Raw genomic sequence first — 27,677 nt, 5'->3', positions numbered from 1 at the left:
GGGGGGGGGGGGGGGGGGGGGGGGGGGGGGGGGGGGCGCTGTGCTTGAGTTGGGGAAGGAGAAATATGGGAAATCTCTGTACTTTCCTCTAAATTTTGCTGTGATCCTAAAACTGCTCTAAAAAATAAAGTCTATAAAAAAATCTGTAAGCTACTAAAATTTGTCCTCAAAATATTAAAGCAAACACTGATCAACCATCACAGAGAAATTTTATAAATTTCCATTATCTTTGTGGAGATTGCAATATATCATTCTGAGTTGTTAATAAAGAGGCACAAAATGTATAAAGGCTATAGAAGACTTAGGAAGAACTACACTGAATCCTATACCTAACCATTAAGATTACTCGAGTTCACATAAAGCATTTCATGTTTTAAAATGTTGAAATCACATAGGGCTTATTCTCTGATCACAGTGCAATAATGTTTCAAGCAAACAAACAAAAAAGAAAACTTAAAATATCAGAATTTGGAAATTGTATCTCATTTCTATATAATTCATGATTCAAATAAGAAATGATGGTACTAATAATATAACTGGAACCGAAAAATAACAAACGTAACTACATATACAATTTGCTGAAAGTAGGACTTAAAGCAAAATCTATAGCCCAAAATAATAATTATTATTATCAGCAATAAGTAATATTCGATGATAAGCCCGGATTTTGGTATCTAAAGGAGGTCCTGGATCCAATCACCTACAGATACCAAACAAAAACTGTATATACCTGTGAAAGTTTAATTGTTTAGAAAGCTCTAATTTATACAATGCTAAAGTAAAATGCCCCTCTCTTTTCTTCTAGAGACAACAGAAAATGTCAGCAGGCAATATGCATTCTGTCTCTACCAGCTGAAATAAATAACATACCAAAATTCCTAAGGTGTGTAACATCTGAACAAGACAATTCAACACTTAATAAGCAGTCCAACATTTCTGTTTGATTTACTCATTTGTAAGCTATCCAAAGACATTCTGGAGTCATATGCTCTGCATTTTTTTGTTGTTTGCTTGTTTTTAAATTGACTAATATGGTAATAGAAACATGTATCTACATGTTAATGAATTGGTTGATGGAAACAAATGAAAACCAAGTATAGAAAAGTATGGCTTAGAGAAACGAGTCTCTGTTAATGATTCCTTGAGAATTATATTTATTTATATGACTTTAATTTTTCTAAATTTTGCCATTTTGCTTAGAATATATATGAATTGATATCTTACATATTTTCATTTATATTATTCTTCCCTAAGAGTAACTCCTGTTTTACTTTCTTTGGGGTCTGTATAGGCAATAATTATCACAAGATATTAGATATTACCTAGGGTTAATTCATTCTGTGTGTGTGTATGCATATACACACATATGATCTTGTATGGTCAATGAATTTATGAAACACTTGGCACACTTTATAAGGTTATATAATCAACTAGAATGCGCCTATTTAAAATTATGTATCAGCAAGTTATAGGTTTGCTGAATTAATTAGCATCACAAGAAAAATGACTATACATTACTCATTGCAACATAATAGGACATTTACTTTAATCACCTGTAATCTCAATCTTAAGTATCTGTTCCTCATATCTTCATTTTAGTTTTAAAAGTGTCATGTGGGTGTACTTAGAATGGTATCTGAGCAACTGTCTTATTTGTTTTAGGCGAATGTGAGATATTTAAAATAAAACTGCCACATTTTCTAATAGAGATCAGGAGCTCAATTACTCAACTGCTAGTTCAGCTAATTCTAGTAAATTGATACTCCCTCTCCTTAAGCTAGAACTCTTAATGGCTGTAATAAAACTAGAATAGTTGAGAGTTGAAAAGCACCTGGTTATCAAAAATCATGTGAGATTACATATATATATATACATACATATGATCTTGTATTACAATATTTTTTATTATTATTATTATTGAGATTACAGTATTTATCAATAAAACGTCCCTTCATATCATTCTTACATCAAATGTTTTACATCAAACATACATTTCATGTAAGTCCATTTGAAGTCTTACAATAGACTGTTGTTAAATGGACAATATTTAATATTTCTAATGCCCACAGTGTTACGTTTATACCAATAAAGTCCAAGAATCATAAGTGCAGAGCCAGTGTTTTCTGAATCAGAATACTAGTGACACAATCTGAAAATTACCTGCATATATATGAGGAAAAAAAGACAAAATACCTGAAATGAGAGCTGTTGTGGAAAATCCAGGGTGTGTGGTTATTATGATTCACAGAATTCTTTTTCTTATTGGGGCATGGTGTGTTTACAGCTGCAGCACTAATATTACATGGTTTTTATGTTTTGGCCACAGTTACATGATGGTTATATTTTCTATAAGTTTGAAAAGTATTTGATGTTCCACTATTATTGTATAAGAACAAAATGTAATAGCCTGAAATCTAACATCTTGTAAGCCAAAATCATATCTTGATGTGTCTAAAATACAATTTAAAATCTTTGCTGAATAAAGGAAGGGATAAGGCATAGAAGATTTGGGTGGAAAATTTGGGATGACCACTGATTTGTTTCAATGGTTTGTATTGGAAAAGCAGGTGTCAGTTATTTGTATTATAGAACAAACCTTATTACTTTCTAAATGTATGGTCTAGGGGAAATCTTTGAAATTCTTTGTGATGCATTTTCTTTATCAGTAAAACACTCATAATTATCTATAATGTGCAGAGAAGCCAGAGATACCTTCAGATCTAAGATAAGACAAAATAGGAAACTAAAAAAGGGTAAGAGAAATTTTAAAATGTATCATAGTCAAGGGGAAAAAAACAAAAAAGAATTAAAAGTTGCTATTGTTTATTTTGAATTTAAGATTTTTTTAAAACAACATAATTTTTCTTGTTAAAAATCAAAGAATCCATTTTCTTAGTAACAAAACTCTGTAATTTAAACAATAATGCTTCTCACCTGTTATCTGGAAAAAATGCAGGATTATTGCTGGCTTATTACCAATGATGTCTTAAGAGCAAAAGAACAAATAATGGCCCAATGTCAAAGAAATATCTTTCAGCCAAACAATATGCTAGCATTCTCACATTTTTAAATATGGATTTTTACTTAATCATTAAGTAAATTTTAGATTACATTAAATCATTATACAATAAAGTATATTAACTTGCCAATTGGCTATGAAATTAATTTATTGCCTAAAACAGCAAGCATAGCTTTTCATTTCAAAGTTTTTTGTTTTTTGTTTTTTCTATCTGGGAAGAAGAAATTTTCTATTTGCCTATTTCATTTGAGTAGAGAAACACAGTTAAACAAATCTAAGATAATGAAAAAACACAATAGACATATTTCTAGCACAGGTAGGCAACTATATAATATTCTAAACTCCCAACAAAGAAAGTCTAAATTATTTGTGGAATTTCATACATATAATATGGCACTCTAAAAATTTAGAATTTCATGCAAAATAGCACTTATATGGTAGGTAGGACAGGACATTCAATTGTACATTGGAGAATGCCTTGGGTAGTTTACCTGAGAGGCATATGTCCAAGGAAGGAAAAGGTGTAGGTAATTAAGAAAAATAAATAAGCAATGAACCTTGTTCCAGGCAAGAAGGAAAAGATTTATCCCTCTGGCTTAAAAGACTCATTCTCAATTCCACTGCATGGATATATTTCTCTTCCGTTTTAAACAAACTGAGAGTAGATTTTTTTTTTCATCTTAGGAATTCAGTCTCTTTGATCAGCTTACATTAAACCTCCATTCTAATAAGGTATTAAGAGATAAACAATTTGCTCACTACTTCATATATAACTGAATAACGTGGAGCCATTATCATAAGACCACCAGAATGCTAAGGGGTATTATTTTCTTGTACTTGCTATTCTGCAAACAATAAATGAAAGGTCAAACTACTGAGAAAAATATTGGACCCAACCTTCCTTCAGACACAGGATATAAAAACAGGAATTGTTCAGGTACAGATGCAATCACCACAGAAACTATGCATTGAAACCTAAAATAATTAGAGTAACTTCCAGTGCCATCACACAAAGTATCTGATGGGCACAGGATTCGCAACTATGACTGTGATCATCTAAACAAGATTTTATTATTTTTTAAGGTACCATTTTGCTTTTATTTTCTGATATTACTAACTCTAAGCAGCACCCTGACTTCCCTTTCTAAGGAAGGGAGCATAATTATTTCAAAGCAAGGGGAGCACCCTGAAGACCTGCCTTGGTTTTGTGGCTTTGTAATGAGACGATAACCAAGCATTGCTCAGTGTTAACTTCGTAGGGTGGGCCCAGACCGCTACTGGCTTTCCCCTGCAGTAGTCTCTCCCTGTCCGTGGGATTTTGGTGCTAGCTGTTCTGTCCACTGTGAGACATTTCAGGGAGGTGAAGCCTTAGAGGTGGGACAAGCCCTGCTGAAACTCTGCCTTCAGGGTTTTGAGACAAATATGGTCTAGCTCCTTAGGACGGACCTAGTAATGCTGAAGCTGGGGCATATGAGACATGCGGATCGCATAGGTGTTGAGCAGCACAATGAATTCATATTCTTGCTCATCCAATTCTATGATATGAGCCACCCTGTTCCAGCCAAAGCCACTGCCTTCCAGTTGTACTAGGGACGGTCACACCTCACAACATACAGCCGAAATCAGCTACCCACTCAGCCTGGTAAGAGTGGTGGCTGTCCGCCCCTTGGTGAACTTTGTGGGAACGTGACCTGTCATCCTGACGTAGTACCTGAATGTGAAGAGAGTCCCCACGTCCAGCATTGATAGCAACTCCTCTTTTGACTTGGGGAAAGAGAGTCAGTGCGCAGCCTTTCCAATGTGGGGACAATTGATCGTTGCTTTCTTGGTATGAGTGAGGTCCAGACAGATGGTGGATTTCCTGAGGCGCTCAGAGCTGGTACAAGGGCAGGCAATCGATGTCAGTTACACATAGGGGATTGCTAATGTGCATCATGGCCACGTTGTGCAGCAGGTTTATGGGTGAAAGAGGCCCTGCTTTACAATACATGGAAGCTTGTGTCCCAGCGGCTTATGAGCATCTTCCAAGGGGCCCTGTGCTTAGAGGAGGAACTGCTTGACTTTGGCAACCAACAGATAGAGGCCCAGGCTGATGGGCCCCTCTCAGTGCTTGCAGATGGTCTCCAGCATCTGGAGCTGGTGTGTGGAAAGCTGAGCTACTAAGGTGACATCCGTGTTGTCTGCAGCAGGCTCATATTCATAGTGCACAAAGTACACAGATGGGTACAGCAGAGAGTGAAATACTGGCCATACCTCTTCACATAGGTCGTCCTCATCCAGTTCAGGGAGCTGCTTCTGGAAATTTTCACTTTCAACAGCTTCACGGGGGCAGCCAAATAGTTCTCACCTCAAGAGGTTCCTGTTTTACTCCAAGAAAGTCAGGTAGAGGTTGTGGGAAAATGTTTGCTTGTTCTTTGCCAAGGCTTCATAGGGGAGTTCCAGTGAATGACTGGTTGGTTCTCACTAGGGGGACACTTTTCTGAGGGCAGAAACCAGGGCTTACTCAGCTCTGAGGCTCTAGTAATTCCCACAAACTGAATGATGGACCCTCTTGCCTGCCCTTTCTTGGCCATTACGAACCGTTTCAGGCTAGGGCTTCATTGTCTAGTGGTCCACCGAAGACTCAAGGACTAGAACAATTTCCAGAATCTGTCCGATTCTTTCTCTAAACCAGCACACAGCCCTTTACGGTTTCCTTAAGCGGAATTTTAGACGTGGAAAAGGATAGAACCCAAACATCATAATTAGGCAATGCGAAAGCATGATGTTACTACTGGATTATTACTTTAATAGTTAAGTAACTATTCAATAACTCAGTTGCAATGTCCACTTTTTATAACAAATACTATTTATAACACCCTTTTTACTCTCCTGCAATAAAAATCATAGAAAGATGGAGAGAAATCATAAAAATCTTTTAAGCATGTAGAGGTTTTTTCCATTATTTCTTGGAAAAGTACTTAAACGAATTTTTAAAAATTGTTACACTTTACTTTTAAAGATGTCCTTTCAAATTGCTGACTTTCTATGACATAAAGTGCTTGTCGGTTGTGTGATTTCAGAGAAGTTTAATGTTAACAATGAATGAGAAAGTAGGAACTTTATGAAACATAAGTCAAAAGTGAACTAGGGAGAGGGCATTTTGAAAATTTTGGAAATACTTTTACAGTTATAAGATTTTGTTGGTGATAGTGTTGTAAATACATCACACAAGAAAACAATTATATCAAAATATTTCAAAAAACTGGAAAATAGAATTTTTTAACTCATTTAAAATTTTCCATAGACCTTCATTGGGTTTTGAGCCTCTTTGTTAGAAACATAAAAATGTGATGACTGATATATTATGTTGCATAAAGATAAAATGAAAATAGAAATATATTACCAAATTTCAGTAAAAATCTTTTCCTAAATGGTGGATAAGATTAAAAACTGAGTACATGATTTAGTAAACAAAGGAAATTTTTCCTTTTATTCATTTAGGGTTGTGTCTTTAGTAACATGTTCTTTTTACCTTTGTGACCACTACAACTGAGTACTAAAATAATCTGAATTTAGAATCATAATTCCAAAAAAGAGTACTAAGGCAATATTTTAAAACATAGTGAAGAAACGTGAATCTCATTTTTCCCAATGATAATAAAAATATTTTAGTGAGACTAAATGTACATTGTATAGTTAATAAAGTAATATATTATAGGCTATTTATTCTATTTTTATCTCGTTTTAATTCATATTTATGTGCATTTCAGTGTGAGTAAATATTAACACAACATGCATATGTATAATTTACAAATAAACAACTGTATATATATATATTATTGCAGTGTACTCAAAACTTTTTATTTTAATGGTGACTGTTTCAAAAGATTTGGAAACGGCTAGATTAGATTATCAAACGCTCACAAAGACTGAAGTTGGAGAACATCTATTTTCCACTTCAGGGAAGATTTTCAGTGATCCTTGTAAATATAATCACATCTGGATTAGCTAGAAGTTTAGAGGTATGATGAACATGCAATGGCAGGTATTTGAGAACGTATAAGTGGGAGAATATAGGAGGATACCCCAGTGTGGGAATATGGAAATAAGGATGAATAACTGAGACTATTAAAATGAACAGTGATCAAACTGTTCCTTCTCTATGCTTTTGTTGAATATTTGACATGTGTGGGTTGGGTACGTAATAACTTTCTCTGCCAGTTTACTTATCAGTAAAATTGGGAAAATTTAGAATATGTATCTTAAAGAATCTCATGATGATCAGTTGAAGTAAAGCCATGTAAATTGTACAGTACAATGTGTGGTACATAGTAAGCTCTCAATAAATATCAGCTATTAGTATTGTGGCTGTTTCTTTACTTCTCATAATTATTCCTCTGTGTGTGTGTGTCTATGTGTGCTTTGATAGACTTTATTTTTTAGAGCAGTTTTAGGTTCACAGCAAAATTGAGCAGGAGGTACAAAGTTTCCCTGTATTTTCTTTTTATCCCTGACCTGACAGAAACTTCTTTGCATTCAGGATTTGTGTTATGTTTTTTGTTATCCCAAAGGCACATTATTTACACAGAGGAGGTATTTAATAAATTTTGACTAGTTTGATATTATGACAATTGCTAGCTAGTTTTTCTCTCTGATAGTAGCCAATACATTTTTATGCAAATGATACTTTGGTAACAAATATTTACTAATTACTTTTTTGGTTTTATTTTATATCATTAATATATAAAGTATAACAGTAGGACACTATGAATAATAAATTATCCAAAATTCACAGTAAACCATCTAGGGCGATAAATTTCAGTGAATTTATGCAGAAATTTCATTGATCTTATATTACACTGGTATCATTCTAAGCATATAACAAGGAGAAATTAAAGTATTGTTTGATTCTAATCCATCTGTCTTGAAAACTCCCCTAAATATCTTCTTTGCAAGCCCAATGAGTCAGAATTTGAGTTTAAAAAAAAAAGCAGATAACTATGCAGATTTTAAATTTCACTTTATTATTTAATTTTTAAGACTAATACAATCATTGTGAAAGTAGTTAAAATCATAGCGATTTTCCTATGCAAACTTTGAAATTTTTTGATTACTTTATTGTAAACAACTCATCTAAGTGAATAAGGAAACATCACATATAGAATTTTCTCTCACCAAATGTTTGAAGTTTTTTGTTTGTTTTTTAAATTTGGATGCTAACAGAGATGGGAAAGAGCAAGTATTTCTTAGATTTCTGACTGAAACTGCAGTGTAGAACCTTTCATTTTCTTTACATAATCTTCTTCAAATCTCTCATACTGGGCTACAGTGAACTGATTCTTCCAGTCTCCTGTAATACCTGAAAAGAAAACATAAAATGACAAATTTCAGGCAACTGTAAAATTTCCCTTCTAAGACCAGTTTTAATTTGAATTACGATACCTGTATTTTTAAACCTTTAACTTTAGAATGTCATATCTGCACCATAATTCTTTTTTTTTTGGTTTGTTTTGTTTTTTGTGACTGGTAAGGGGATCAGAACCCTTGGCTTGGTGTCGCCCGCACTGTGCTCAGCCAGTGAACACACTGCACCGGCCATCCCCATATAAGATCCGAACCCACGGCCTCGGCGCTCCCAGCGCCACACTCTCCTGAGTGAGCCACGGGTTCGGCCCTGCACCATAATTCTAATCCTCACCTCCTACTACAATTTCTAGACTGCTAGATCTTTTCAGTCATCAATATCTTCTCATAGATTTTTCCAATATCTTATGTAAATGAATAATCACTTAAATAGATTAGAGAAAATGTCACTGGGAGAAAATCTAACATCTCAAAATTCTGATTTTTTTTTTGGCTTCAAGAGACTTGTTAAAGAAAGATACAGGGAATTTTTCAGTCATTTTAAAACTATATTTTCCAATATCAAATGATAACTTATGTAAAAAAATTTCTATGGTCAAGTAAGATTGGAAATTATGGGGTTAAGTATAATTAAATGTATTTCTTTACTACAGAATTGCTCAGTCTTCAACTAATAACCATATCAAAAATCTCAAAGAAAGGACACAGAACACAACATTTGCAATAAATACTTGGTGGAAAAAAAATGCCATTTTCATAAAATGTCTCACAGGGAAACACAGAAGATGCTTTGGGAAGCCCACTTTTAAGAGAAAAAATAAAAAATCAATAAAATTTTAAAAAAAGAAGAAAAGAAAACTTGCCAAAATGAACTACGTCAATCTTGCCCATGTTTCTCAACTTTGGCATCTTATTTTATTTATTTGTATCTCCACTGCTGACATTTGGAGCCAAACAGTTCTTTCTGGGGGAAGGGAGAACTATCCTGTGCATTGTAGGATATTTAGCGGCATATTTAGCCTGTACCCATTAGATGTCAACAGTTTCCCCCTACTTGTGACAATTGAAAATGTCTCCAGATGTTACCAAGTATCCCTTGGTAGGCAAAATCTTATCTGGTTGAGATCCAGATATCCCCAGCAAAACTTATCCATCACATACTTCTTAACTTTCTAAAACAAGAAAAATGTCTAGGATCTCAGAAGACACATTATAATTAAAATTACCCTTAATATTCCCTTTATAGCTTCTCACCAAATCATCTGTCTCTCCAAAACTATCTTAGATTTTATTTTTGATAATAATTACTCACTTCTCCCTTCACTCTAAGAAGAATTTTCATCTCTGCCCATCATGATGTGTTGTATGATTCCTCCTTGCCTCAACTTTGGGCTAGGTTTTTTATATGCTTTGGCCAATAGAATTTGAATATATGTGATATATACCACATTTGAAGATAAACTTTGAATGACATTGCAAGTTTCCACCAGCTCTCTAGCTCTTCCTCTCTATCGTGATATTGAGCATCTCCCATATATGAGCAGCTCTTTGAGTCTAGGTTTTAGAAAGATAAGACACAAGGAGCTGAGCCCAAGAGATCCAAGCAAAACTGGAGCAGCCACATGTGACCAGCATCCACCAACGTATAACTGTGTGACAAACTTGACTGGGTCTCTTGTTTAACCATTGCTTAAGCTTTCCTGTGGATGAAGCAGAGTCAAAATTTGCAAGTCATGTGGCCTGGGCATGCATAATAGAAAAAGCCTTGACCTCCAAATAATACCTGGAACCAATGTTCCTCCCCACAGAACCAAGGATGCCAGGACATGATTGGAACCTGAAATGCCAGAACCCTTTCAGAAGCAAAAAGACCATTTTTCAGGCAGTTCTGGTGCTGAATCCCACCATTCCATACCTTACCATATAGGGTCAATCTTAAAGCCCACCCAATCAAAATTTACCCCACCAGTGCTTCTGCTTACCAACTTGTATCCCTAACCCATGAAAGTTTGACCTAACTCTGGGTAGGACGACACGTTTGAGCTTCTCTCCCATCTCCTTGTTGGTCAGCCATGCAATAAAACTCTTTTCACAAAAGCCGGTGTCACAGCGTTTGGCATTCAGTGTTCACTGGGCAGTAAGCCCATTTCTTGGTAATAAACATGTTGCTTAAATTAAAAATGAATCTTGTGGTTTTATGCCACTGAAATTCTTAGGGTAATTTGTTTTATAGCAAAGCTGACTGATACATACACAACATTTTCTGTCTTTCTTTCACACACAGATAATTAAATTCAATATATATTTATTAAAAAACTACTTTATGCAAGATGCTACATACTGAGTTCAATGACGAGAAAGCAATAATTTACCATGATCATAACAACTTCAAGGAGTTCACACTTTTCCTCATTAATTTAGTATGCCTAACATCGTTTAAGTTATCTACCAAGGAAGATGAAGAATATCTAGATAATTCAGACAAATGAGGGACATTCTTCTGATATAGTAATGGGTGCCAAAACCCATGCTTAGTGTACAGGCTGAGTAAATATTTCTCATTAGAAGATTTGTCTTACATGTTAGACTGGCAGCAAAAATAGAATTTCTTTACCACTGATTATTTCCATTAAGGTTTTTTTGTTTTGTTTTGTTTTAACTTTTCTCTCTCCAGCACTCTCAATCTCTTCCCATTTCCTTTCACTCTTATCTGACCACCTACATTCTCCATGATGTGCCCAGTAAGCTGTATGGAAACTTGTATGTGATGTTCTCACCCTTTCTCATGAAGGGAGACACGGAATGGTCCATAAGATTATTTTCCATAGTGGTATAATTTGCACTAGGGTTCTGCTTCATCACATCAAAAGAGCAGTGATAGAGGATTTTATCCACAATTTCTTCTGGCATGTCTTTTTCTAGAAATTTTAACAGTTTCTGAATTTCACACTTTGGATTCTAAAGAAATTAGAGGAAAGAAAAAAGCATTTCAGGTAAATTGGGACACAAAGCAGGAAATGCATTTACCAAGGTTTTACATATGCCAAAGTAGTGAAGTAAATAGTTTTTTAAAATTATTATTTTTATATGCCTTTTTTGTTTTGCTTTCCTAAGTGCATACATTATCCTTAGTTTTACCAGGCAACCATATGTTAGAAGTGAGATTAAAGTTTGTTTCAAAAAATGCAAAGAAAAAAATTGGGTTAATATGCTATCCTTTGCATTCAAAAATAGAATTAGCCTGCAGAATAAATAAGGTAATAAAGCAAGTTGGCATTTTTATTATAAGTAATTTTCAAGATCCCTTGAACTCTCTCCTCCTTTCTTTTACTATATCCAACATCAAGAATGGATTGCCTATCTCGAGTTTCCTACAAGGTAGGAAAATCTACCTCTAACACACACATAGATTTTTTGACAGTATGAGGAGCATGTATGAGGAGGAATGTAAAATAAAATCCTGTCCATCTTCTGGCCTATGGAATGCTGGAGAGGATAAAGGCAACAATGAAGGGGAGAGATCCACTTTTCATATTTCTTAAGATTTCCTTTCTCTGTGCTTCAGACTGGACATAGTAGAGCATATTAGATACAATGAAAGGGTGGCACTCAGGCAAAAGAGTTTATGATATGTTACCTATCAGAGGTAAACCAGGTTAACAATTTCACCTTTCAGAACTTCTGTTGTTAATGCTAATGTGGCTCACAGAATTCAGGTGATAAAGAACTAATAAGACAAGGTTAATTTGAAAATAGTGGACAAAATTTTTAGGGAGACTCCGTCAGTGAGAAAGGAAAAGCTGGCACAAGAAGAGGTTACAGAGATTGAAAGATACTAAATAATGTAGAATCTATAAATGACCTTAATGATGTCATATTTACATAGGGACAGAAGCCACTGAGAGATGTGAAGAAAGGATATTCTGATTTAGGTTTCAGAAAAATCATTATCTCTGGGTGGATAATAGAAACAAGACAAGGTAGTCCAAGTAAGTCAAGATGGATATCAAGACTACAGTGGAAGACAGTAGTGCTAGGAAGAAGTGGATGGCTAGACAATCAATTTTCAAGGCACAATTGATAGGATAATAAATTAGCTATATTTATAGACCAAGATGAAAGGAAAGTATGATACAAAGAAAATGAATCTTGGGTTTCTTTCAAAAATAAAAAAGAAATAGCAGTTGCCTCTTACCTCTTTCATGTCTTCATATAATAGGTAAAAGATACGATAATCTTTTCTTTTCTCCCACCAGCCCTTCACGTGGTCATACCAGGAACCAAAAGACACTAAATTGAAAAATAAAACTTTTGCAAAATTACAATTATTTACATGATGTAAAGAATTGTTAAATGTCATTCCAAGACATTATTATCAATACATGTGTAGTGATGACCAACTTGTTTAAGAAAGAGGAATGTTAAGAATAACAGAAGTAAATGAGATAACCCATTTTCAATAAATTTACAATCTACTTGGAAAGGACAAACTACTTCTGTTGTGAAGTGAATGTGTCTTCCCAAAATTAATATTTTGAAGTTCTCAACCCCAATGCCTCAGAATGTGACTGTATTTGGAGACAGCGTCTTTAAATAGGTAATTAAGTTAAAATTAGGTCATTAGGATGGACTCTAATTCAATATGATCAATGAATGTCCCTATAAGAAGAAATTAGTACACAGGCACACACAGAAGGAAGACCATTTGAAGACACAGGGAAAATATGATCATCTACAGGCCAAGGACAAAGGCCTCAGAAGAAACCAATCCTGAAAACACCTTGATCTTGGACTTTCAGCTTCCAGAATGTGAGAAAATAAATTTCTGTCGTTCCAGTTCTTGGCACTTTGTTATGACAGCCTTAGCAAACTAACACAGATTTTGACACTGGGAAGTGGGATGCTTCTGTAACAAATACCTAAAAATGTGGAAGTAGTTTTGGAATTGGATAATGGATAGAGGCTGGAAGAGCTTTGAGGTGCATGTTAGAAAAAATCCTAGATTACCTTGAAGAGATGACTGGTAGACATATAGATGCTGAAGATAATTCTGGTTAGAACTCAGAAAGAAAAGAGGAGAGTTGTAAAAGTTGCTATCATCTTGTGATATAATTGTCACCATAACAGAATTTTAGTAGAAATATGTTAAAATACTTTGAATGTTAAAAGTGCTCTGGTAAGGTCTCAGATGGGAACAAGGAACACAATATTGGAAACTGGAAGAAAGGCAATTTTTGTTATTAAGTAGTAAAGAATTTGTCCAAATTGTGTTCTAGCATTCTGTGAAAAGTAGAACTAATAAGTGATGAACTTGGATATTTAGCTGAAGAGATTTCTACATGAATTGTTAAAGGTGCATCCCGGTTTCCCCTTGCTTCTCATAGTATAATGTGAGTTGAGAGAGATTAATTAAGGAAGGAATTATAGGCTCAGAAGGAGGATGGAGCAAGATGGCAGAAGAGGCCTCCCCAGTGATCGTTCTATTGCAGAAACATCAATTTGAACACTTATCCTTGAACAAAAATACCTTTACGATGAAACCAGGTGAGAGATCACAGTACCTGGTTATAGAACAAAAGTAAAAAAAAAAAAAAAGATACATTGAAGAAGGTAGGAAGGACAGTTTTATATTACCTGTGTTACCCACCCCCCAACCTCAGGCAGCCCAGTAAATAGCCAGATACTGTCCACTAGGGGGAAGGAGAAGGAAGCGAGCATAGGATTTTATCTTAGACCCTAGCATCAGGCTTGCCACAGTAAAACCCAGCACCAGGCAGGCCCCCATGGCTTCTGACTCCAAGCTTGTACCCACAGACTGTGCCTGCAGCTTTGTCCCATGCCAGGAATAACGTGTAGCCACTATGAGGCAAAATTGATCTCTACTGTTACTCTGCATCACTGCCAGCTCACTATGATGGCCTTGGGCTCTGGACAGCCCTCAGTGGCAGTCAGACCTCAGTGGGCATAGGCTTCAGGTATGCCCTCGTGCTGAGCCAGCCTAGGCAGTCATGGGATCCCAGCCTTGCACTGCACCAGCTATGGCAGTCCCAAGCATAGTGCATTGCTAAAGCTGCAATGGCCACAGCGGTTTTCAGTTTAACGACCATGCCAGACACTTGCCCAGAATCTCTGTACAGGCTTACAGTTGTAGGGTATTCCCAGAAAAGCCAGTCTATGAAGACTGAAACAAGTAACTGCTTTTTTAATTGCATAGACATCAATGCATGACTACCAGGATCAAGAACAATCAGAGAAACATGATGTCACCAAGCAGGCAAAATTAACTGCCATTCAGTAACCCTAAAGAAATGGAGGTGCATGAACCTGCCTGAGAAAGAATTAAAAATAACTGTTTTAAAAAAGATCAGTGAATTTCAATAAAATACAGAAAAATATTTTTTTAAATGAAGAAAACAATAAGTGAACAGAATAAAAAATTTAACTGAGAAATAACATAATAAAAAGGGAATTATTAATTTAAAATATTAGAATTTGAAGATTTGGATAATTGTCAGCTTATCCACATTGTAAAAAAAATGAAAAAGTATGTTAGGGAAAGAATCTCATGAGTGTAGCTGAACAAACTTTATTAAACAGATTGACACATGGCTTGTGGATCCAATCAACCATCTCAACCATCTCAGTAGAAACAAAATGAGTTTGGACTGAATGAGTCAAGGGCAGGTTGAAATGAAGGAACGATGTCACATTTCTGATATTCTATGGGCAAGAAATAGACCAATGAAGCAGTCTGGCTGCAAACATAATTTATCTTTCAGGAAAAGAGAACAATGACCTTGAAGAAGGTTCATAAGGCCACAGGGCTACCACCACAACCATGCACCCAAAAGACAGAGGCCCCAAAAGTAGGGACACCATCCAGGGCCCCAGGAGGCAGGGTTCCCTCCCAAGTTTGATGGAGTGGGAGCATAATTCTGATGTGCTTAGAGAACAAGCCAAGGAAGATCAAGCCAAGGAAGACTATTCCTTAGGATCAAGCCAAGGAGGACTATTCTTGATCCTAAATTTAATGGAATTTTTCCTGCTAGGTTTTAGGCTTTTGTCTTTCTGATTTCTGCCTTTTGGAATGGGAATGTCTGTCCTACACCTGTCCCATCATTGTATTTTGAAAGGAGATAACTCATCATTTGAATTCACAGGTTCACAGCTGGAGAGGAATTTTGCCTCAGGATGAGTCATACCTTACATCTCACTTATACATTATTTAGATAATATTTAGATGAGATTTTGGACTAAGATTTCATGCTGAAATAGGTTGAGACTTTGCGGGCTATTAGGATGGAGTGAATGTATTATTCATGTGAGAAGGAAATTAATTTGGGGGGCCAGAGGAGAGAGTCTGGGGCTCAATTTTGTCCCCAAATTTTATATATTGAAGTCCTAACCCTTAGTATCTCAAAATGTGGCTGGATTTGGAGATAGGGCCTTCAAAATGGTAATCAATTTAAAATTAGGTCGTTAGGGTGGACTCTAATGCCTTATGACTAGAGTCGCTATAAGAGAAAATTAGGACACAGACAAACAGAGGGAAGACAATGTGAAGACACAGGGAGAAAACATCCATCTATAAGCCAAGGACATACCTCAGAAGATACCAATCCTGAGGACACCTTGATCTTGGACATCTAGGCTTCAGAACTGTGAGAAAATAGATTTCTATTGTTTAAGCCACTAAGTCTGTGGTATTTTGTTTTGACAGACCCACCAAACTAATAAAACTTCTAATAAACAAAACTAAAACTACAGGAACAAGGTGGAAGATACTGAGTAATGCAGACAATAAGTGGTATGGGAGTTCACAGGCTAAGGAGTGAGAGAGAAAAAATCATAGGAACATAGAGGTTAAGAAAGGGATGTGTAGGAAGTAGAGTACATTTGGATTTAAGAAGGATAGTTGGGCTTTGATAATGATAAAAATGAGAATGACATTCTATGAACAAAGAATAGTCCAAGCAATGTCAGGAGTAAATATATGCAAGATACCACTGAGATGTATTTGCCTCAAAGAGAGAGTTTATATAGAAGAGTATTTATATAAGAATTATTGGTATAGTTACTACCATGAATATGAATATGTTTCCCTGAAGAAGGCAATAAACAGAAGAACAGAATCTTAAGAACAAAACTTTCACTCAAGAATTTTCAGTTTATCTAAAAATAAAGAAGTGAAATTCTCCTATTTGCAACAACATGGATGAGCTTGGAGAAACTTATGAAATAAGTTTGTGAAATAAGCAAAGCACAGAGGGATAAATACGATGTGTACTCACTCATAAGTGGGAGCTAAAAGAGAAAGAAGGAAGGAAAGAAAGACCACAGTGGTGCGTTGGACTTGCAGAGGGAGAGAACATACCTTAGGATACAAGTTGGAGTGGGAGGGAGGAAAAGGGGAGGAAGAGGGGACTGGGGTATAATTGGGTTGGGGACACAGGGTACAAACGCAGTTCGTGGTAATGGTCAAGCTGCCAGTATGAATCTGGCCTTTGCATCTTGGACACAAGGGTTGACAACCGGCTCTGTATTTCACAAATATTCATAACCAATAAAAAATAAATAAAACAAAAAAGAAATGATAGGAGAGAGTCCAAGAATATGTGTAAAATTAAAACTGTACAATGGCATGGACAGCAAGAGAGGAAACAGCTTAAATAAATTGGCAGTAGTCACTAATCACTAATGAAGTGATAAGACTAAGGACTGAGAAATCTGTGCCACACACTGCTTCCTCTGTAGTCTTGCCAGGGCATTAATAGAGTGCTGGGTTCATATTAGGTTTATGATAAACACAAGATTTATATTTAAACTTTATATCTCCTGGCAAAGAAAAAACATCAAGACTTTTCATTATGAAATTCCATGATTAAAGAAATAGTCGGACCCACCCTTCCCAGCCATGAATTTATCCAGGAACTCCTCCCAGGTTCCAGGCTCTGGGTGTAATTTTGCCATCTGATAGAAATAGTAGTAAGATACAGCAACATCCTTGGCATTCCGTGCCATGTAGATCATCTGTGGGGAAATAGAGGAAATGAACATTTTGGGTCTATTATTTAATTGTTTTTAACTTTTGAAGACTTTAACAGATGCTTATTTTCTTTCTATATCTGATCTTGGCATTTATATCTACATTCTGGCATAGGATATTCACAACCATATATTGTTTTAACACAAAGAGTACTCATCTCTCACACCCCTGGTTTCTCTTTAGCCTTTGAAAAGAAGAATAGCTCTTGAAACTTGGAAAATCAAGTAAAATAAAAATTATAAAAAGTATTAAATTAATAAAAATTAACTAATATCCTTAAATTTAGAACATTTTTTGTGTCACTTATGGAAACCAATAAATAAAAAAAGAGAAGCATATTTTTTTAAAAACTGAAAAAATACCCAGTTTTTCATAGAAAATAAATTATTACTTGGGTAACTTTATATTAAACAGTCTTCATTCTGTTCATAATCATGGCTACATAACAATCATTGCTGTTTGTAATGACTGGTGTGAGATTAAAATTTATTTTATGGATACAGCCATCAAGTCAGCTTGAAGGCAGAAATTTTTAACACTTTTCCAAAAGGAAAAGACACTGTTATACCTCATTGGTAATTAGGTTTTCAGGCAAGTCCACTGAAATCTATTGTCTACTCCCCTGCAGCATACCTAATAATACTGAGGATCCATCCACCCATGAATGAATATATTTCTAAGAAATATTAAAAGAAGTTATTAAAAGAAGATTTAAAAAGAAGGAAGAAACCTTCTTTTATTTGAGTAGAATCAGAGTTTCCTTCACTCCCAACTGATGTGCAAAGGAAATGGGAACTTTTATATTCCAAAGTTGCCAGTAGCAGTTCTTCTAGCCTAGGACAAGGATGGGGGGCAGGTAAGAAAGGAGTGGCTGGAAAGGGGTTTTGCAAAAGATTGGGTATAGAGTTCTAAAAGTTGAGATTCTGTTGTTGCTGACATAACTTCTTGAGAAAATACTAAACCTATAAAAACATTCCTGGTCACTTTCTATTTCAATATCAAGAGACTGCGGGACTGAACCAGCTATTTTCTTTTTCTTTCATCATCATCTGTACTTCATTAGCAAGGTCTGTTTCTGCTTGCCTCTGAAGATGGTCCTAAAGATACCCCTCAGTTCTCCTAATGGCAACTCTGGTGTTTCTCTCAGACTTCTAACACTTTCATCACCAGAATTAGAATAATAAATTGAATCCCTACTTCCTTATCTCTCTTGTTCTTAATTAGGCTTTGAAGGAAAAAAGGAAGTCACACATGAACACATGCACAAAGACTTTGTAAAATAAGGATGAAAACATAATCAGTAAATATTTTAAAGGAAAACAACAGCTGTTTTCCTCATTTCATTAAAGATGCTGGGGTAAAGGCATACTCTAAACACCTTTCTCAAATCCAGGGATTTGGTGATTGCCTACTTCCCAGATGTATTTCCACCACTCTGCATTTTATTCATTGTACTTAGCTACACTGAACTCTGACACTTCTCTTGCTGTTTCACATTTCTTAGCCTATGTACGTGCAGTTTTTTCTCTGTGATGTGTCCTTGTAAATATAAAAAATAACCTACTCTTCCTTCAAAATGCTGATCAAATGTTTCTTCATTTTTGAGCCTTCTTTGCTACACAAAATCTTTCTGACTTCATGTTTTAGCACCTACCTTACTGATATGTACTTATTTTTCAAACATAATAACAAGAAAGTCAAGGGTTCAGTTCCCTTTACCAAGCCAGCCATAAAAATATATGTATTTTTATAATATAATATTTTATTAAAATTTATTAGAAATATATATACTACTCTGCCATAAAAAGAAAGAAATTCTTCGATTTGCAACAACATGGATGAGCTTGGAGAAACTTACGCTGAGTGAAATAAGCAAAGCACAGAGGGAAAAATACCTCATGTGCTCGCTCATAAGTGGGAGCTAAGAGAGAATGAAGGAAGGAAAGAAAGACCACAGTGGTGCATTGGACTTGCAGAGGGAGAGAGCATATCTAGGGATACAAGGTGGACTGGGGGGAAGGGGGAGGAGGAGGGTGGTTGGGGATAATTAAGTGGGAGACATGGTGTACAATTGGAATTTGTGGTAGTGCTCATGCTGCCAGTAAGGATCTGGCCTTCACATTTTGGGCACGAGGGGTGACAATCATCTTTGTATCTCATGAATATTCATAACCAATAAAAAATAAAAATATATTTTAAAATATATTTTAAATTTCTTAAAATAGATTAACATATTTCTTAGAAATACATATTATAAAAATATAATATTTTATAACATATATACGTCTTTTCCCCCAATATTTGAGATATTCTACAGGACTATATGTTATGTAGTACAAAGGTCACTGATGTTTCCAACCAATGGCTAACAGCCCCAGATAATAATAATGATAAAAATAAGGTCTTATTTATGTTTGAGTTTATAATGCCAGTCACAGTATCTGATACATACATGGTAACACTTCCATAGATGATTACTGATTATATGCTTATTAAATGATTTTGATAATAGAAAACTAAAAGAAATAAAATTCCAAGGAAGAAAAAGAAATTATAGTCAGATTCAGCAGTCTACATCGAAGAAAAAAAACAAAAACAAAATAACAAGCACAGTAGGGATAGATCTCACAAACATTATTTTGAATGAAATAAGTAAATATTCAAGGGTATGTATTTTATGATTACAGACAAAACAGGAAAATAAATTTATGGTGAAAATATTCAGGATGGCATTATTTTTGGAGATAGGAGATGCTGACTGAAAGGAAGTGTGCAGAAACAGAGCTTTTGAAGTGCTGGCAATGTTCTATTTCTTGATCTGGGTGCTGGTTTGGTGGGTAGGTTCATTTCATGAAAATTCATCAAGCTGTATATTTAGGATTTATGGATCTTTCTTCTCAAATGTTATGCTTAAAGGACTTTTTTTAAAAAAAGAAGCCTAAAACTAACTCAAAAATGTATATAATTATATATAATTTATATCCTATAAGTTATGTATACTTGTAAGTCCACATTTGTAAATTATAATTATGCTGAATTATAAAGAATCAGTTCCGGAATGATTTGAATATCTACTGTTTAAAAGTAGTTGATAGTAGTAAAAAGGACTGAGATAGAATGAAATGTATCTTTGTGAACAGAAAACCTCACAGGATTTTAGTGCTTGGGCACTGAATGTAATCTCTGTCTACATCATTCATGTCCACTGGTGTTATTTTGATCCTTAGCATATAGAGGCTACATTATTACTTTTGCAATGACTTATTCAGGGTTTGCAATCCCTTATCTTGTGTTTCTGCATAATTTGTAAAAGAAATAACACAAATAAAGATTATTTTTCTTTAAACTTTACTACCTTGCAGTCATTCTTCCAAAATGAAGAAGGGAGAAGTTGAACAGGTAGGTGTGTTTTTATTAATCGGGGAGACTTCATGTTGTTCAACAGCTCAACACCTACAAGTACAAAAATTAGGAAACTACATTATAAATGTGGAATTATAAAGGCCATTTACAATCTAATCTAAGACTTTCTAAACATTAACCCCATCAAATAGCTTGAAATGGCTATATGACTATATGGCTTCATATACTCTTAAAATCTACAATGAGATAAGAAATAATAAACTCTGGCTATACTTTTTATTGCCTATAAGAACAGGGGACTATTTTCATAAGTGCCTATAAAATCCTCAGATATAACACCCGGATGAGGCAGAAACAGCAATAGATCAAGAGTGAAGATGTCCAAACTTTTTCTTCATTTATCTTCCTCTTTTTCTTATTTAAAATATGAGAAAATTGAAATAGAGAATTCCAAAATTCCTTTCCAGCTCTCTCATATTCAAATTCTAAGATCAAATTAAGTAGTGAGGTTCATGGCTATTTTTAAAAATTTTAATAATGCAAAACTATGTATTTTCATAATCATTTCCCTTGAGTTTGTAAATATCAGCTAACTAGTAGTATATATAATTCTGGATGGAATCAAACACTGAATTTTTTCTGTATAATTATTGCTCAATATTTAAACCTTGAAGACTTCTACCTGACTTATTACAAAAAAACATGTTACACCAAAATCTTCTTTTTTTGGGCCGGCCCGGTGGCGCACTGCTACAGTGCGCTGCTTGGGAGCTCGGTGGCGCTCCCGCTGAGGGTTCGGATCCCACATACAGACCGGTTCCCGCTCACTGGCTGAGCGAGGTGCTGGCGCAACACCGAGGGTTGCGATCCCATTGCCGGTCCCAGTCTGGTACGGGCGCTACACTGAGGGTTGCGATCCGTTGCCGGACACGAAAAAAGACAAAAAGGAAAAAAAAAAAATCTTCTTTTATGCAGATGTTAACTTTGGGTGGAGGAAGAGTACAATATGTTCATCAGAACAGCCAAATTCTAGCTCTTCTATTATGGATGCTTATGATTCAACTGTCCAAGCTCTGTCTGTGTCATTTTCCATTATGACTCTTTCAGATGTCAGAAAAATATAGGGGTATTTAGTCATACAGTAAAAAAGAACATTTAGAGAAAATACCACTTCTGAATCCACAAAGGGTAAGTTCCATGAAAGGCACTCGATTGAAAATTGCATCCCGTTTACATTTCTCCACATCCCCATTGTTATAGATCAAATCGACTATTTCACTGATCCAGGTTGTTCCTAAGGAAAAAAAAAATGGAAGACACTCTAAACTTTCCTATTGAAAAGAGTATGAGAGGGTCAATCGAGGTAGAGGAGTTGTGTAACACCTGAACAAAAAAGTGCTCTTTATTTCCACTCCCTTTTTCTCTTTTTCCCTTTCCTAGGAAACACTCTCACCTATATTGAATATAGACATATGTATAGTACGTGTGTAAAATCTGATTAAAATGATCATGCAAATAAGACTCAAAAAAAAAAAAGTAAATCAAGAGATATTAACGAGACAGTATGTAAGTGATGATGGCACACCCTCCTGAATGATATGGGTGGGGGAAGCAGCCATCTTTAATGAGTCTGACTATCAATTTGTACATTTCCTACTAATATTAAAAAGATTATTGGATCTTGGCATTGGAGAATATTTCAGGTAAAAATGTTCAACATTTGGTGGAGGGATGAAAAGGGAAACAATGAGAACTTCAAGATTTCATAAATGACCAGTGTGCCACTCACAGTTGAGTAGAGTGGATCAAGTCACTCTCATCTTTATGATATTGTGTCTCACTAGTCTTTTGAGAAATGGGTCTAAAGCATAGGAGGATACGGTGTATTTAATTGTCTATAGCACTCAATGATTAAGCTACTGAGGCACTGCTGTAAAAGGATTATAAAACATAAGAGAAAAGTATCTTCTTCACTGTTCTCATTCCCTTCCACATTACCAGAGGCATAATAGTAATCCTTAAATTGAATAATCATGGATGACAAAAAAAATTTAATTAATTAATTAATCAATTAATTAATCATGCAACATGGCAACATATTTGAAGGATGATCTACACATGGATACACCCTTAGATTGGTTCCAAATACTAGAGTACCTTAGGCCCCCTTTTTAGTCCTGTCTTGTGGTCAACTGTCTCTGCTTCGTATCCCTAAATCATGAGTACTAGGGAATCCCCATCCCCCGCCATCCTTCCATCACAGACAATTGTAGTACTAAGAAAAAGGTGAGCCAAATCAGCAAATAAGCAGTGTCCTTGCACTTTCTACTGCCTGATCTGGTTTAGGTTTAAGTAATGATTTATGAAGATAGATAGATAGATAGATAGATAGATAGATAGATAGATAGATAGATAGATAGACCTAAATTCCAAAATACAATGTAACACATTTTATATCCCATCGGTGAGTGATTCAAATTGTGGCCCATGAAATCTGATTGAAAGAAATGCCGATTTAGCTATTTTGTTTGCTTTGAATCAGAAAAGTTTGTTTTCTATAATTTTAGGGGGAAAAACAGAGCACATGGTTTAGCTCATATAAGGTTATAGTTAACTTGCATCTTTCATAGTAAAATTAATAAGGCAGTGATATAAAAATAACTTTATAATATGTTCTCAATGCCCTGTAAAGGGAACAACAACAAACCTACCAGAATATGTGATTAAGCTATTTGTAGACATCCAGCTTGTCAGGAAAAAAAAAAAAAATCTTTGTAGATAAACTATTCATATAATGGCATCTTTCAAGATTATCTTCATGGTTTCCTGCTTTTGAGTATAACCCAAAATAGCAAAAACAAAACCACATGTATATCCTCAGTGATTGTCTTCCCTTCCCTAAACATTTATCTGAACAAGGAAATGCAAAGTGGTTTTGGTCCCCAGCAATTGGGTTTGGTAAACCGCTTAGAGAGCTGTGTAAAGCAGTAAGAAAAGAAATATGTTTTGCCAAAATGAGCTTGGTTTTTGTATCTACAATAGTCTGTATTGTGCATTTGTTTACTTCTTAGTTGGGGCCTTTTGTTCACATGCAGTGTTTATGATTTGGGGATATTAGAATCCCCCAAATCCAGGGCTTTGTTCTCAGAACTTGTTACACATTATTTTGAAATAATTTCGATGTTTATAATCTTTAAAAAATGCCATTAGTCATATACTTAATTAAAACTATTTTTTAAGAAATCAGGTAGGAATATAAAGGAAAGTTGACTTTAAATGTTTAGTAATTAGAACAGTTGGTTGATTATAGGCTCAAGTAAATTATTTGGATAAAAGGTGAGAGAGAGCTCCATCTCTGCTCTCTTTTCATCTATCATTGGGTGACTCTGAAGACTGTCATTGGTAGATCTAGAGAAATAAAAATTATTGATTCTTATCCAGTTATCTTAAGTTCTCCTTTCTAAGATTGTATACTAAAGTCAGCAGTTGTTTAAATTGATAAACAAAATATTTCAATGTTAAAATGTGAAGAAGGTAGATATAGTCATACACTGCATAACAACATTTTGCCCTGGTTCCGAGATAAGAGGTGCTCACTTCCCCTTGGATTGAGTTTTAGGCTGCTCCCCTAGGTCTCAAACCACTCTCCTAGGACTCAGGCCCCTCCTCTGGGTCCTGAGCTGCTGTTGCTTATAGCACCTATTTTCAGTAGTGACAGGTGGAAATTGAGACCAAAGGGGGCAGACTTGTGTAATCTTGGTGGCCAAGCATACTAGGTAAAAATGAGTTTATCCCTCGAATGATATCCCACTGGAGGTGGTACAGAGCACGTATATTATTCTAAGTGTATTTGGTGCATGTGATGGAATTTGACCAATGAGCATGCTCCAAAGAGACAAACTGAGCATGTGCAAGGCTATGTTACGTAACTGAGAACCACCCCTTAGTTGAATATTCATTAGATAACATGAATGTGTATAGATAGCCAAGGTATAAAAGTTGAGTCCAGGAAGAAGGTGGGGCTGCTGCTCACTCTCTCTGGAGCCAGCCCTCTCTTTGCCTGTGAGATGTCTATTGCTTACTTTTTTGTGTTAAACTTGACTTCAGCAGGATGCTGTTCACTCTGGAACCAAACTGTGCTTTGTCTGTAAAATGTGTATTTCTTACTTTTGTATTAAACTTGCTGTGGCTGCTGTTTACTTACTGGAGAAAGCCTGCATTTTCCCTGTGAAGTCTTGTGTTTCTTATTCTTTGCGTTAATCCATTTTCACTTTCTACTGTGACTGTGCTCTTAAATTCTTTCCTGTGGCAGTCAAGATCCTGGTAGAGGATGGGGTGGGTTGAGGTCAGCCCCTTGACCTCCCCAGGCCCTCTCCTCTGGTATCAGTTCCATAAGATTATGATGTCTATACCATTTAACCTGGGTGTGTAGTAGGTCATATCATCTGGGTTTCTGTCAGTCAGCACACTCTATGACGTTTACACAATGAGAAAATCACCAAACGATGCATTTCTAAGAATGTATCTCCTTCATCAAGGAATATATGGATGTGTGTATACATATATATTAATATATCCAAAATATATATATATTCCAAATATAAATATATATATATATTCTAATGTACCTAAATCACATATATGTGCAGTTTTAATTATTTTTATTTGAATTTTAAAAGAAGAACAGGAGAACAGCAATATTTTTTCTTTCAGATATAGTCTCCATTTAATTGCTAGCCTTTTTAAAATTTTCACATTTACTTGTACATATTTGTGGGGTGCAGTGTGTTGTTTTAATACATGCATATACTTCACAATGATTCACTTAGGGTAGATAGCATAGGTTTGTGCCCATTAGTCCACCAATTTGAAGTGAACTTATCTATAATTCAAGAGTAAACTCTTCTAACAACCACCACAGTGTTTCCTTGACAAATGTTTAATGAACGTATGTTAGACATGACTAGTAATCTGCAGATCTGTGGGCTAACATATATGGATCATTACCTAGTCACTGAGTACAAATAAATAAAAAGGGCTTACCGGATTTGGGATAGGTGGAAATCAGAAGGTCATCTGGCCGGGCCTCAAATGATTCTACCTGGGACCACTCCTCAGCAATGCACGAGAAGATGGGGACACCATGAACATCCACTAACTGCTTGCTGCAGACATTCAGCTTGTTGTCCATTTTTGAAAGACTACATGTTAAACAAATAGCAAAGTGTAGCATCAATCAAATTCAAAACACATGTCAATATTTTAATAGTACTGTTGCTATTCTAGATCCAGCAGCATCAGATCACAGTACTGTGTGTTTGAGTCACTGGAAGAAGAGAAGGTACAATAAAAAACTAATGAGGTCTTGAACAATTATTTTCATATGCACCGTTCATCGCACAGGTGAGCCTGCGGGTACCAGCTAGTGGAGCCTCATGGCTCCACTTGGCCCCCTCACCCTGCCTCAGACCCAGGCAGGAGCACTAGCCTACGGATCCGACCCACCGAGTTTGGGCCAGCAGAACTCCACAGCGCTAGGGTCCCATTCTATAACCACAGAGTCTTGAACGGGAACCAAGGTGGTCTAACATAACCACCACCACACCTACTGTCAAGCAAAGACAATTCACCCCCACAGTAGCGACCAGGGCCACCTACAGCCAACCTCAGTGTAACAGAAGAAGCAAACCTCCTACCAAATGACCAAGCATCAGCGAAAAATACTAGAAGTACAAACATTTAAGAAATGACACCACCGAAAGGATACAGTAATGCCACGAAGTCAGACTCCATGGAACACAGAATCCTTGAAATGTCTAAAAAAGAATTTCAAGTAATGATCTTAAGAAAACTTGAAGAAATAAAGGAAGACTCAATTAGAAAACACAACAAAACAAGAAAAAACATCCAGAATATGAAGGAGGAAATCTACAAAGAGATTAATACCATAAAAAAGAGCATAGCAGAACTTCTAGAAATGAAAGACTCGCTCAATGAAATAAAAGACACAACTGAGAGCTTGAGCAGCAGGGTAGAGCAAGCAGAAGAATTTCAGAGCTTGAAGATGGTCTTTTTGAAATAACCCAGGCACATTTAAAAACAGGAAGAAAGAATTAAAAATAATGAGGAAAACCTAAGGAAGATAGCAGACAACCTCAAGCACTCTAACATCCAAATTGTGGGTATTCCTGAAAGGTAGGAGAAAGGAAAAGATATCAAAAACCTACTCAAGGAAATAGTAACAGAAAACTTCCCATGTGTAGGGTGAGATACAGACCTTCAGATCCAGGAAGCTCAAAGGTCCCCAAATAGATTCAACCCAAAAAGATCCTCCCCAAGACATATTATAGATAAATTCACAAAGCTCAAAGACAAAGAGAGAATTCTACAAGAAGCAAGAGAAAAGCGTCAGATCACTTATAGGGGAACCCCCATCAAACTAACAGCAGACTTCTCAACCAAAACCCTACAGGCCAGAAGAAAGTGGAATGATATATTCAAAATACTAAAAGAAAAAAACTGCCAGCAAAGAATTCATATGTTCAATACCATTAGTACTTTTCATTTGTGTTCTGATTTGTACAGCATTTCCTCAGGCACAGATTTCTAATATATGTGATAAAGTTACTGGTCTTTAGAGTTAGGAGAATAGTGTCTTTGTGCAGTGCTGCCAATTCATTGCAGTGGGAATTTGAACAAGCCCTGTGAGAGCACTGGACTTTTTTTTTTTAACATTTACTTGTACATATTGGTTGGGTACAGTGCATTGTTTCAATACATGCATATACTGCACAATGATTCACTTCAGCTCTGGACTTTCTTGACTGTAAAATCAGGAGTGGTTTAAATTAGTACTTTCCTTTCTTAAATTATAGGGTACATTATTCTATCTAAATTATCTAC

General features: G+C 35.6%; 1 protein-coding gene and 1 pseudogene across 1 annotated transcript; both read right to left on the bottom strand.

The window, feature by feature from the left end:
* Positions 1-4,645: 4,645 nt before the first annotated feature.
* LOC103605669 lies at positions 4,646-5,592 on the bottom strand (annotated as a pseudogene).
* A 2,587-nt stretch (positions 5,593-8,179) lies between these two features.
* On the bottom strand, positions 8,180-25,965 carry LOC103605667 (sulfotransferase 1 family member D1-like). The gene is made up of 7 exons (XM_008590288.1): positions 25,818-25,965; positions 21,943-22,068; positions 20,767-20,864; positions 17,269-17,395; positions 12,561-12,655; positions 11,143-11,323; positions 8,180-8,360 (listed from the first exon to the last, which is right to left on the bottom strand). Exons 1-7 carry the CDS (start codon positions 25,963-25,965, stop codon positions 8,248-8,250), a joined length of 888 nt encoding a protein of 295 aa, XP_008588510.1. The 3' UTR covers positions 8,180-8,247.
* Between the last annotated feature and the right edge of the window lie 1,712 nt (positions 25,966-27,677).

Source organism: Galeopterus variegatus, unplaced genomic scaffold (genome assembly GCF_000696425.1).
Source record: "Galeopterus variegatus unplaced genomic scaffold, G_variegatus-3.0.2 Scaffold5979, whole genome shotgun sequence".
Classification (NCBI taxonomy): Eukaryota; Metazoa; Chordata; class Mammalia; order Dermoptera; family Cynocephalidae; genus Galeopterus; species Galeopterus variegatus.
This window is presented reverse-complemented; position numbering and strand designations above follow the sequence as displayed.